Source organism: Mastomys coucha, unplaced genomic scaffold (genome assembly GCF_008632895.1).
Source record: "Mastomys coucha isolate ucsf_1 unplaced genomic scaffold, UCSF_Mcou_1 pScaffold22, whole genome shotgun sequence".
NCBI lineage: Eukaryota > Metazoa > Chordata > Mammalia > Rodentia > Muridae > Mastomys > Mastomys coucha.
The window spans coordinates 183,728,541-183,742,438 of NW_022196905.1; the positions used below are offsets into that span (position 1 = coordinate 183,728,541).

General features: G+C 41.2%; 1 protein-coding gene across 7 annotated transcripts in view; it reads right to left on the reverse strand.

The window, feature by feature from the left end:
* Nucleotides 1-4,384: 4,384 nt before the first annotated feature.
* Triml1 (tripartite motif family like 1) overlaps nt 4,385-13,898 on the reverse strand; it is an 11,086-nt gene continuing 1,572 nt past the window's right edge. Inside the window, exons 1-7 of one of the 7 annotated variants that reach the window (XM_031339622.1) lie at nt 13,140-13,159; nt 12,698-13,034; nt 12,470-12,565; nt 10,238-10,471; nt 8,500-8,522; nt 8,232-8,329; nt 4,385-5,253 (exon numbers count right to left, since the gene is read on the reverse strand). In XM_031339622.1, coding sequence (XP_031195482.1) covers nt 4,715-5,253; nt 8,232-8,329; nt 8,500-8,522; nt 10,238-10,471; nt 12,470-12,565; nt 12,698-12,994 — 1,287 coding nt within the window. In that variant the 5' untranslated portion in view covers nt 12,995-13,034; nt 13,140-13,159 and the 3' untranslated portion in view covers nt 4,385-4,714. Of the gene's footprint in view, nt 5,254-8,231; nt 8,330-8,499; nt 8,523-10,237; nt 10,472-12,469; nt 12,566-12,697; nt 13,469-13,898 lie in introns of those variants that run through there. The other 6 variants (XM_031339621.1, XM_031339616.1, XM_031339619.1 and 3 more) reach the window with 6 other exon arrangements.

Consider the following 13,898-nt stretch of genomic DNA (forward strand, 5'->3'; position numbering starts at 1 on the left):
TGAGCAAAGGATGTGTACACATGCATAAAAATGCCATAATGAAACCCATTGTTTTGTATATTAATCAAAATATTAATATAATTCTTCAGGATGTGTTTTTTAATGTATATGATGTTTCATTTGCATGTATCTATGTACACTACCTGTGTTCTTGGTACCCAGGGAGAACAGAAAAGGGCATTAGATCCCCTGGAGCTGGAGTTACAGATGGTTGTGAGCCACCATGTGGGTGCTCGGAATTAAACAGCAGGTCCTCTGCACGAGCAGCAAGTGCTCATAACTACTGAGCACTAAATCCATCCCTGAATATAATTGTTTAAAAGAGGATGTTCCTCATCAAAATGAAGCCTCGCAAATCTTGGTGGAGGGAGATTTCCCTTTAAATTAAGACTTATAAATCAGGCTGGAGAGATGGCTCATCTGTTAAGAGCACTGACTGCTCTTCCGAAGGTCCTGAGTTCAAATCCCAGCAACCACATGGTGGCTCACAACCATCCATAATGAAATCTGACACCCTCTTCTGGTGTGTCTGAAGACAGCTACAGTGTACTTACATATAATAATAAATAAATCTTTAAAAAAAAAGACTTCTAAATCTACCATGTCTCTTCAAAACATAACCGAGCAAGAGAACAGCTGCTTTGAACATTATGATTGTCCTATTTGAACTGGAAGGAAAAGAATGAACACATAAAATAAAAATCAATAATGGAGATGTGCTGAATATTTCCAGAAATTTTCCTAATATATAAGAAGTAAGAATTAGAATTAAGCTTAATGTGGTAACTCATGCATTCAATCTCAACACTAGGAGACTGAGGAAGAAGGCAGTCCACAAATTAAAGACCAGGCTGGGCTACATCCTGAGTTCCAGACCACCTTGGGCAACAGAGTCTTATTCTGTCTGAAAATAAGAAAACTATTTTTAAAATTAAAATTATGGGCTGAAAACAATGAGCTACGAAGGGTCGCGATCTGGTCTGTTGCCTCAGAGGGTTTCTAAGATGGGTAGCCTGATGCTCTGCTACCCATCTTAGAAGAGGGAAGAGGCAGTCAATGAAATTGGAATTCCCTTGTCAACACTGTAAGACAGGGGTGGGGTGGCAGTCTGGCTAGTGTGTTGAATGTCAGAGTAAAGAAGTGTGGATAATTGACAGCTACTGTCTTAAAGGAGGCTCTGCCAGAGCCTGACAAATATAGAGGTGGATGCTCGCAGCCAATCATTGGACTGAGTGCAGGGGTACCTAACGGAGGAGTTGGAGAAGGGACTGAAGGATCTAAGGGGGTTTGCAATCCCATGGGAAGAGCAACAGTGTCAACCAGCCAGACTCCCTGAGCTCCCAGGGACTGGACCACCAAACAAAGAGTACACATGGAGGACCCATGGCTCTGGACTCGATGTGGCAGAGGATGGCCTTGTTGGACATCAGTGGAAGGAGCAGCCCTTGGACCTGTGGAGATTCGATGCCCTAGTGTAGGGGAATGCCAGGACGGGAAGGCGGGAGTAGGTGAGTGAGTGGGTGGGAGAGTACCCTCATAGAAGCAGGGGGAAGGGGAAAGGGATAGAGGGTTTCCCGAGGGGAGACCTGGAAAGGGAATAATACTTGAAATGTAAATAAAGAAAATATCTAATAAAAGGAAAAAAAAAGGAGGTGATGTTCTCTGAGCAAGTGCATGCCTTTGAGGCAGACACTTCTACCTCATTTTATTGAAGAGACTGAAGCACGGGGAGCTTAAGAACCTAGGTTGGGGTAGCACAGTAGATAGGTAGAGAGTCATAGCTGAAGCCTAGGGTGCTTATTTCACAGCCTCTGTCCTTCATTTTTGCACCTGGCTAACCAGAAAGCTATGCGCCACGAACAGAATGAAATACAAGTTTCAGGCCACTCTTTGCTTGAGGCCCTGGTAAGATCCCCACTCTATTGTACCATTTGTAATTTTATTAATATTCTTGTCTTTTAAATGACGTCCTTCACTTGCATAAGCTTCAGGCTTCATAAAAACTTGTTCCATACTAGAAGCAAATAGAAATCTATATCAGGACTTCCTAGACAATCTCTCTCCCTGCCACCCTCCCTCCCTTTCTCCCTTCCCTCACCTTCCTTCACATCTTGCAAGTACCAGGATTGCAAATGGATGCCACTTTGCCTGCTTGACCAAAAAGACTTCTGCAAATTAAAAAAAAAAAAAAAATCTACAAGGTTTTCTTTTTGACTATTACACAAACACTTTCCTTTTGATATATGCTCTAAGTGTTTTGATGCCCATGTTTTCTATATTGCACACATATGCTGTGCTTTTCCTGACAACTTTCAGAAGAATCTTTTTTTAAAGATTTATTTATTTTATGTATATGAGTACACTGTAGCTGTCTTCAGACTTCCAGAAGAGGGCATCAGAACTCATTAGATGATGGTTGTGAGCCACCATGTGGTTGCTGGAAATTGAACTCAGGACCTCTGGAAGACCAGTCAGTGCTCTTAACCACTGAGCCATCTCTCTAGCCCCAGAAGAATTTTTTGAAGTGCTCTTTAGAAGGGCAGAGGAAAACCAACAAAATATATTGTGTCCCATAATGGCTTTGTCTTCTCACACTAGACAGATTCTTCCCGATTTTCAGAAGAGTGAATCAGATTCGGAGTTGAAATGCTTTGTGATAAATCTAATTCTAGCCAGGCAGTACATCTTGGAAGGTTGTATAGCACAAAATATGTGCATTTTCCCTTGTCTGAGATCTGTGATCGCTGGTGCATCAATAGCAAAGGTGAGTGAGACCCTTGAGTTATTTAAACCTTCACGAAATATTTGTACAAGTATACAGCTACATACACAGAGCCACAGGATCTGCTAGATACTGTCATGCCTGCAGGAGACACAGCTGAGGGATCCTTAAATACACTCAAAGACTTAGGTACATTTGGTACAGCCACAAATAGAAAACACTCTATATGTTCCTTAGTAAGAGGGTGATGTCATAAATTGGAAGTGGACTTGTCACTTGACTTCAATCCCAGTGACTCAGGAGGCAGGGGCAGACATATCTCTGTGTTCAAGACCAGGCTGGCCAACAGAGTGAATTCCAGGACAGCCAGGGCTACACAGAGAAACCATCTCTCTCTCTCCCCCACTCTTTCTTTCACACACACACACACACACACACACACACACACACACACACACACACACTATTTAGTTTAATAGTAAATAAGAAGCAAACACAAGTGTATGCAAGTCATCGATTCATTGATTATCATCTGTGGCTACAGCATGGAAAGACAAATGTAAACGCAGAGCATAGAGGGTTGTCTATCATCCGAATCCTGGCTCATATCTGTTCCCTGCCTTTCAGGGCCACAAAGTTGAAATGTGTCAGGGTAAGAGGGACAGTAGACTTAGGTCAGTGAAGGCGATCACAGGAACTCTAGCACAAAGCCCAGTTGCTGACTTCATGTGGGCCTTGCATGCTGAGTAAAGGGTTTGTTTGTTTTTTTTTTTTTTTTTTTTTTTTTTTTTTTTTGAAACAAGGTCTCATGAAGCCCAGGCTGGCCTCAAGCTCACCGTATAATCAAAACTGACTCTGAATTCCTGATCCTTCTGCCTCCATCCACCCTACAAATTTTGTGTGTATAGATATGCACCACCATGTCACACACACACCCTCCACTCCCTTCAATCTAGGCTCCACTTTAGATACACCCATGACAATCAACCCTTAGAAACCTGTAATTAGAGAGCTGTATGGTGGCCAAGCCCTATCAATCAGTTGGCTTGTCTTTTCTATGATACTATGATTAGTAACTATTCTTCAAGATAAGGTAGATTTTTTAAAAATAGGGACAGAAAAAAAAAAACCCTCAAAGGTGAAGACTGCAAAAACAGGACAAATCTCTGCAGACCTAGCTCCCCCAGCAGGTGATGTGAGATCCACCTGGACGCCACACTTCTACCTCTTATCTACCACTTTCCTACCTGAGGTGGGAAAGGTTAGCACCCACGTTCCAGGCACTAAAGGACTTCTGCTCTTAGCAAATATCAGATGTATAGCCAGCACTCTCAACTAAAACCCAAACCCCTCAGCACCCTTTGCCTTGATACATTTACTTACCAGACCTTTAGTTGCAATAAATAATAGAATATTCTAGGCTCATTAAGACCATACTAATATGGTCTTGATGGTAACAATTATTAACAGCATTCTGAACGTGTAAGCTTTCCTGTGGATGAGTATGCTAGGTCTCATGGAAAAGTAGCTTTCCAGAGGAGACTTAGGACTCAGCCGATGGAGGAATTAATTCATTGACAAAGGTAGCCACACAAGCAAAGCTATGCACATTAGATAAGAACACAACCTGCATAGTACTAGGAAAGCAAATAAGCAGACTGGGAAAAAAAATGCCATATACTTATAAAACTTGCCTAGGACAGACTGACAGGTAAAAATGCATAGTGACAGTGCTGTATGTTGAGTGAACAGCACCCACAGCTTAGCTCAGATAATCAACTGGGTTAAAGGCAGGGTATCATCTTTCTATTCTTGGGGTTGAATAGATTTTTAATTGGCTCTTCATTGCAGAACTGGGTTTGTGGAAAGTCTTTGGGGAGAGAGAAATTTTTTCCAGGTAAGCTGATGTGTGATGTCTTTGAATGCAGTAGCCACCTTAGTGTCTAGGCTGCTTCTTGACCTTGTCTTCACTAAAGGCTCAAGGCATGTCCCTCAGATGTGACAGATGATAAGAGGGTCTGTATTTGTCCCCTCATTGGGAAGACAAGGGGAAAAGATAGGTCTGAGAGCTTCCTGGAAAGAGGTCGGAGGGAAGCTGTAGATGAGGGATTCATCTGTTACATTGTAGAAGGCTATGTGTCCAGAGTCGTAGTCCAAGAACACACCAACTTTATGCACAGGCTCTTTGACATGTTGACCTTTCAGGGGTGATGAAACCCAGAGACTGTAATCGTCACCAATTTTTAAGCCAATGAGTGAGAAGAGGTCCCCAGGAGGTTTGGGGAGATTCCCCTTTCTGTTCACAGAGTCCTTGCAGATACCAACTTCCCACTCTGTCTTCTTTCCCACGTCCACCTCCCAGTAGTATCTCCCACAGGTGAAGATCTGGGTTCCCAACACAGTTGCAGACTGATCAAATCTCTCTGGGTTGTCAGGTAATTGCTGTCTGGTCCCTCCGTACCACACACTTTTCAGATCATCGGACAGAAGCAGGTAAGCATTGGCTGTGGCTGGATCTAGAGTTATATCTGCTGCAAGAAGAGAAGAGAACCAAATCTTTTGACATCCTTCATAACTGTTCTTACATATTAATTTTAAACTTAATTCTTAATAGATAGTCTTAGCTCAAGGCCAGCCTGGGCTACATAATAAGTGGAAGTACTACACAGCAATATCTGGTTTCAGAACCAAGTTTGAGAACAAACTCTATGTAGTTAATTTGAGACCAGCCTGGTTTATACTGTAAAATTCTACTTCAAAATAAACAAAAAGTATTCAATTTCATTTCAGTGCATTTGGTAAGATAGCCTCCTTTAGAAAAGAAAAAAATCCACCTTTATCTGGAATTGACACCTTATGTCATTAATTCCAATACTTAGGAGTCTTAGGCAGGTGGACTTTTTTTTATTAGATATTTTCTTTATTTACATGTCATATGATATCTCCTTTCTGGGTTTCCCCTCCGAAAAAAAGAAAAAAAGAAAAAGAAAAAAAAAAAAAACACCCTGTTCCCTCCCCCCTCCCTCTGTTCAACAATCCACCCCCTCCTGCTTCCTGGCCCTGGCATTCCCCTACACTGGGGAATAAACCTTCACAGGGCCAAGGGCCTCTCCTCCCATTGATGATGGATTAGGCCATCCTCTGCTATACATATGCTACTGGAGCCATGAGTACCACCATGTGTACTCTTTGGTTGGAGTTTTAGTCCCTGAGAGCTCTAAGGGTACTAGTTAGTTCATATTGTTGTTCATCCTAAGGGGCTGCAAACCCTTCAGCTTCTTGGGTCCTTTCTCTAACTCCTTCACTGGGGACCCTGTGCTCAGTCCAATGGATAGCTGTGATAGGCACGTGGATTAACATGAGTTTAAGGCTAGCTTGGGCTATGTCATGAGACCCAATCTCAAAATAAACAAACAGAGCACAGAACAGAGTCCCTGAGCTTGTTTTGCACTGTCTATGGAACAAAGAGTGAAGCTGTAAGATGAGACAGAGTAGAGTCACGTGAAGAGAGATTAGACACATCTATGAGGATGAGAAGAAACTGAGTGTAATAAAAGTTGTTTTCTAGACAGTTTTAGGATTCTGGTTTATCTATCTACACAAGGACACCCATGGCAGGATTTCTGAGGTTCAGATAGAAGACAAATGGGTAATTAACATTTGTTACACTCCTTCTAAGTGCAAATTATTTCCTATGCATTAATGTATTTAATCATTGTTGTGATGATAATATTCTCATATTGCATGCAACAATACATTGGGAATAAATGACTAACAAGTGCTGAAGGGAAGGTTCCACAGTTAAAAGTACATGATGCTTCTCCCGAGGACCAGAGTTAGATTCCCAGCACTCATGTCTGATGGCGCACAGCTTCCTAGAACACCATCTCCAGGGGATCTGACACCTCTGGCCTCCTTGAGCACCCAAATTCATGTACACTCACACACACATACACATAGTTAATAGTAAGTCTCTTTTTAAAAAAATAAAAACTTGAAAGACAGGTTAGAAATATCAAACTGTTGGTGGAAGGCCGAGCTGGGCAGTGGTGGCGCACGCCTTTAATCCCAGCACTTGGGAGGCAGAGGCAGGCGGATTTCTGAGTTCGAGGCCAGCCTGGTCTACAGAGTGAGTTCCAGGACAGCCAGGGATACACAGAGAAACCCTGTCTCGAAAAAAAAAAACAAAAAAACAACAACAACTGTTAGTGGAAGGCCTACCTAACATGTCCAAAGCCATGGGTTCAATCCCCAACAATTGAATAAATAAATAAATAAAACCTGGTGTAGTCACACAAACTTACAGTCACAGCACTTTACAAGTGGAGGCAGGAGGATCAAAATCATCCTTAACTATATAGGGAGCTCTAGGCCAGCCTGACTACATGAGACCTTGTTTAAGAAATACAAAACAATTAAATAAACAAAACTAAGTTTAAAAGAAAATTTAAATTCATACAGATTAACTTTACTAAGATTACAAAATCACTGAGAATTATAATCATAAATTTTTAATTCGTAGTTTTCACTATGCCATGGTCAAATGCAGCTTTGTGTGAGTTCGCATCCCAGTGACAATGCCATACAATTCATGTGAACTATTAGGCCTTCATCCCTACCCAGAGACCACATGAGAGGCCTCAAACTTTCACTGACTGTAGGATAGTTTGTCTCCATTGAGGCAGATAAGCATAGGGTCAGTTCAGTTTGGGATCCCAGTTGGTTTCGAGTTATTCCTATACAATCCCCTTATGACAATGTACTAGACATTGTTGTTCCTTTATCTGCATGTACAGTATGCTTGCACCCATCTCTAAACAATGAATCTAGCAACCTCAGGACCCCCTCCTCCTCAACCTGCATCAGGCTATATATACCATCATCTTTGAATAATGGTATCAGGCTATACCCCATCTTTGAACAAAATATGTTTCCCATTCCAGATTACAATCCAGTTCAGTTTCCACTCAAATGTTTCCAAAGTATCTGGGTATGACAAATAGAGGGACCTGCCGCAACAAAATACAGTCAAAGACTAACACCCAAGGTTGTCCTCTGATCTCTATACCCATTGACTGACACATACATGTGCATTCATACACATGTACACACCCATACCACAATCACCAGCACTGCCTGCCCACACACAGGGATTAAAACAAAAGAATGTAACCTAGCTTTTGTCCTAACAAGAAGAGAGCTGACAAAGCAGGATCGCCTGCAAGAGAGTTATTGTGTGTGCTAGGTATGGTGTGTACATATCACAAAACCCTTTGACAACAAGCAGGGCCTGATAGAACATCAAACAAGGTTTCGTATGTCTTGGCTCAAGCACAGGTAGAATTTCCAACTTGATACTTTAGCACTGGCTCCACATACTGTAACTGGGAGCCTCGTGTCAGAAGAATCTTATGCGAGAAGAAGTTACCCAAGAACTCAGGAGTGCCCATAACCTGTGCTGAATTTAACTATGGAAATCCCTGGAGATGTGAGACGAAGATGGACTTACTGCTGAATTTTCGCAGCATCTCCCTCATCCCAGTGATGTGACACAGGCTCATTTCTGTGATGGTGGTCTCGGGACATTGAAACAACAAGGACTCATACCTTCCAAGAGAAAACAGAACCTCATTCTCTCTGTGACACATACCACATAACCTAGTCCAAACTGTCAGTCCATAGTATCTCTTCACAACAACATCCACATACTCTTCCCCACACAGTCACTATTTCATCAGCACCACAGACTACACAATGGAGACCTAACAGAAACCTACCGATCCATGGCTCCTTTGACTTCCTAGGGATATAAAGAAAAGAAGGTTACAATGCATTCATTTCCATCACTAGCAAATAGTGATTCAATCCTCATCCCACTCTTGTACTAGTTACATAGGCTCTACTTCCATGATCCTAGCACATCTTGAGAGGAGGTAACAGGACAGGAGAATAAAGTCTCAGCTTCTTCTAAGGATGGTTTTTAATGAACATGAGATGTTTCTCACTCTGGCCAGAGAATAGTTTGTTCTTTTTTTTCACATCCAAGCCTTTAATTAAAACAAAAACAAAAAATGAATCTTATTTGTGGAGAGTAGGGAATGCACTTTGTCACAACACAAATACGGATGTGAGAAGAAAAATCAAAGAGAGGCTGTTCTCTCAGACCATGTGGATCCCAGCAGTGGACTGACTTCACGTGTTCAGCCTGGACAGCAGGCACCTTTACCCACTGAGCAATATCTTGCTGGCTTTTAAAAAGTCCTTTTCTTAAATGTATTTTAGCATATATTCACTGTGTATAATAATGGATTTCATGCTGACAATTTCATATATGTATGTATTTGATGCATTCATGTATATAAATAATGTATTTCTGTGTATCCATATATGCACAAAATTTTGATCTTGTCCTCTTTGCACTCTTATTTATCCCCTTCCTATTCTCAACATGTCCACAGTTCTAGTCACATGGCCTTATTTGTTTGATGATCCAAATAGTTTAATTAGGGCTATTTCTGCAGGCATGGGTAAGGGATTATATACAGAGCATGGGCAGCTTACCAGTGACTACATCACTAAAAAATAATCTCTCTGTCTCTCTGTCTGTCTGTCTGTCTCTCTCTCTCTCTCTCTCTCTCTCTCTCTCTCTCTCTCTCTCTCTCTCTCACACACACACACACACACACACACACACACGCACACACACACACACACACAGCCACCACTAACTGCCTAGACATGCCGAGAGATGACTGGGACTCCTCAACCCTCCTTCCTTTAATATTTAATATTTAATACTTGAGGCCAAATATTAACCTCATGTGCCAAGGAACCTGAAATGAGCAAAGAAAAATGCCTGAGTGAGAGGTGTGAGCAAGCCCATGTTATGTTTCTTGATGTCACTTATTCATTTAGAAGACATAAAATTAGACAGCACTCTTTATAGAGTCTGATCATGAATGGGACCTGAAGCTGAAGTTGCTTCTGTGGCTTCTGACTGAGACGGTGGTAATGAGTACAGTAGCCTAGGGAGGTAGTAGGCAAAGATTGAGCCGTGGGCTTGGCACACAGAATGTATGGATTCTGCCACCTCTTAGCTACAGGGCATTCAGGTCTCCTTAACAGCCATCAATCTGATTATTAAATATTTGCTACCCTAGGTCCCTTTTGTAGGTGATTATCACCTGTAGGCTACATGACACTAGTACTTAACCCTCAGCAGATGTTTGAAAAGATTAAATTTACCATGCCCACTAGCTTACAAATAAATCATGAATTTCTAGACAAAGCTGTGTGTGCAGAAGCAGGTCCAGAAGAAACTAGTCATTGTTTGTGAAAGGTTTTTTGTTGCCTTTTTTTCCTTGTTTCATTTCTCCTCCTTTTCAAGAATTTTTGATACCCAGAACGTCATTACCTTAGGAAAATGACGTTTAAGGCAGAATTTAATTTTTCAGGTGAATACAGAAAAATATAATTCATTAATTTTTCCTAATGTCCTCGTGAATTTTGCCTCACCTCAAAAGACTCTAATGTCAAGTTCTGATAGGTGGACTCAATCCGCCCAATCATTTTGCTGAGGCGACAAATTTGCTGGGTCAGCTGGATCTCGTTTTCCCTCAGCTTCTTCATATTCCCCTTTTCCTCCTTCTCCAGGAGCTGGAGCTGGAGCTGTTCCTCTTCCTTCAGGAACTGGTGCATCTTCATATATTCAGATACAACAACCTGCTTACAAGTCTTTGTCTCCTCCTGCTATCACATGTGCAAAAAGATTCACAAGCGCATGCGCACACACACACACGTGCGCACACAAATATTAGCAACAGAAACAATTCTATAATGTATAATTTATATTGATATGATTGATGAGGGGTAAAAAGTCTTGAAAGGTGGTATGTACCCAATAGTCAACAAAATCAGATTTTCTAATCTAAGAACTGTCATTTTGGGCTGGTGAGATGGCTCAGTGGTTAAGAGCACTGACTTCTCTTCTGAAGGTCATGAGTTCAAATCTCAGCAACCACATGGTGGCTCACAACCATCCATGATGAGATCTGACTCCCTCTTCTGGTGGGTCTGAAAACAGCTACAATGTATTTAGCTATAATAATAAATAAATCTTAAAAAAAAACCTGTCATTTCTACTGAAGGAAACAAACAAAAGAAGTCAAAAGGTGTTGACACATAGTAATCAGTACTAATTGGAAATAAACTGAAATCTAAGAAGGAAAAAATGAAAATAAAATTAAAATTAATAGTAGAAAGGTAGAAAATGAAATAAAATTCAAAAGGAAAAAATTATGAAAAGTGAATGCACATTATTAGACAAATAATTGGTTTTAAAAACAACTTGGCATCAAATCACATATAAAAAATACATCACAAAAACTTGCCCTTAATTCGAGATATAAGCCAGCCTGCTCACACTTATGTGTAAAACTAGTACTCAGAAGGCAAAAGTAGAGGCAGGAGGCTTAGACATAAACTTGAGGTCAGATTGCTCAGCTCCATAGTCAGTTCCCAGATAGCCAGGACCATACAGCAAGGCTCTGCCTCACAAAACAAACAAATGAAGAGAGAATTGAAAGTGTGCAAGGAATGATTATCTACCACATCTGAAATCCCAATACTTGGGTGGCTAAGGCAGACAAAAAAAAAAAAAAAAAAAAAAGGCTAACCTGAGCTACATACGGAAAGGCTGTCTAAAGAAAAATTCCTCATTGTCTTCATTTATTGAGACTCAAATATTCATTTTGAGTGCACTAGCATGTATGGATGTGTGTGTGTGTGTGTGTGTGTGTGTGTGTGTGTGTGTGTGTATGTTTACATAATACATCTGTGAAGACCATAGGACAAGCTCGGGTGTAATCAATCTTCACCTCTGACTTGATTTGAAACAAGGTGTCAGTCTCTGTACATCAGGCTAGCCTGCCATTGAGCTTCTGGAGATTGTTGTACGTCTGTCTACCATCTCCTGGTAGGGATCACAGTGGGCTATAAATATCTGTCCTTTTGGCTTTTATGTGGGTTCAGAATATCCACACTCAGGTCATGAGGCTTGCATAGCAAGTACTTTTATCCACTGAGCAAATTCCCCAGCGCTAATATCTATACTGCCTGTGCCATATTAAACATTTAATTCTTTGCTTTAACTGCTATGCAATTCAAGTCCAAATCTGTGACTAACCTCAGGCATTTGCTGCAGCATAATCCAATCTACTATTTGCCATTGTCCTGTGTTCTTTACTTCCTTTTAATTGGCATGCAATTTTTTCCCTAAGCATCTGAGAGATTCATTTTTAAAACTGGTTTCCATTCCACCTTGCAAATATATTGCTTGTATTTTAAATAATATTAATTAGATCTGTCATAATAGACTAGTCAAGGAAGATAAACAAGGAAAAAACTAGAGTGAGTTAATCTGAGCTAAACTGTGATAGTCCCCAGTGAACCCACAGTGGCAGTCAGCTAAAGAACAGGGCATTCATTGTCTATGACAAGACTCAAAAATGGTCCTTTCCAGAAGAGATTGCTCAGAGGTTCTGAGTTCAGTTCCCAGCAACCACATGGTGGCTCCCAACCCTCTGTAATAGGGTCAGATGCCCTCTTCTGGTGTGTCTAAAGGCAGTGACGGTGCACTCATATACATAAAATAAATATATATATACATATTTTTTTTAATGGTCCTTTCCCCCTGACACAATCACCAGGTATCTCACGCACAAGACCAAATACTAGACAGACGCTGACCTTACACAACATCACTCGTTCTTTCTCATGATTCAGGATGACCTGAGCTTCCTTCTTCTTTTTCCATAAAATATTTATGATATCCTTGAGGTTTTCCTGCAATAGAAACAAACCCCTTGGCAAGCAAACAGGTTATTCAGTGACAAAAAGATCAGGAAAACCAGGATGAGAATTAGCAGATAGGCCCAGTCCTGTGTTCTGAGGTTGCCGCTAAACATCCCAACTTACTTTGTGTTGCTCCTCAGCCTCACTTGAAAAATGGGCCTTGTTCGTCCCATGACTTGGGGGTGACGTATTAATGACACTCTGCTCATCGTCAGACAACACCCTACTGGACCCTGGTGTTCTCCCACAGGCACTCTGCTCATCCTCACTCTGCAGCACCTGGGATCTCAGCTGTCTGCCAATATTAGCCAGTCTCCCCAGTCGCTCATTGGCTTGGAAATGAGGGGCTCCCAAAGTCCTCCAGCACTCAGGACAAGATAAAGGTGTGATGTGCTCCTCCCAGCTCTTGAGAAGGCACATCAGACAAAAGCTGTGCCCACACTCGGTGGTCACTGGACTGCTGAAATAATCCAAGCAGATGAAACAGGTCAGCTCTTCCCTGAGGGTCTCCATCAAATCTGCTGTGGACATTTTCTCATGGTTGGACATCAGGACAAGGTTATACTTCTAGTCTGGGATTACAGAAGTCCTCTTCAGTCACAGCTGGGTGATGATCGGGTGCTGTGTTATTACAAGAAACTCTTGTTCTTCTCTGTGCCTGTTTACACGAAATGATCCATGCTCTCCAGCACAAAGCTAATTGTGACTTAATGTGGAACTCCTAGGCACTGACTCATCACCAGCCCCAACCTTTTATTGAATGCTCTCCTATGCATGCCACTTGCTAAATGCTGGCTATCTGGTATAGTTGGATTGTTTTATTCAGCTAGTTCCTGTAAATGGCAACATGAAACCATTTGAACACATGGGTTTGGGGTTCCGAAGATTAATGACTTACTGTAAACAAGCACAAAAATTGTAGAGGTCTCTGATGCATGAATAGAAAGTGTGGTCTAAATCCGTCAGTAGACCACACTTGACAAAACTATTTGGGAAAGAGGAGAACTACAATATACATTCTTTTCTCATTAAAGCCTTTTTCTCTGCTTCACCAAAGCTTAAGCTTTCCACACAGTAATCAAGTACTCTGTGCATTTGTTTGATTGTATTCATCCTAATAAAGAACTATACCACTGAACTACTTACTCCTTGACCATAGATACACAACAAATTGACAGTTACACTTCTCCTCCTGCCCTGAAAGACCATGAAGCTCACCCATCTGACATAACGAAACGTAGCTCAAGCGATAGTCTTTTTTTTTAATATTTTTTTATTATTAGATATTTTCTTTATTTACATGTAAATTTCTCCATTCCCAGTT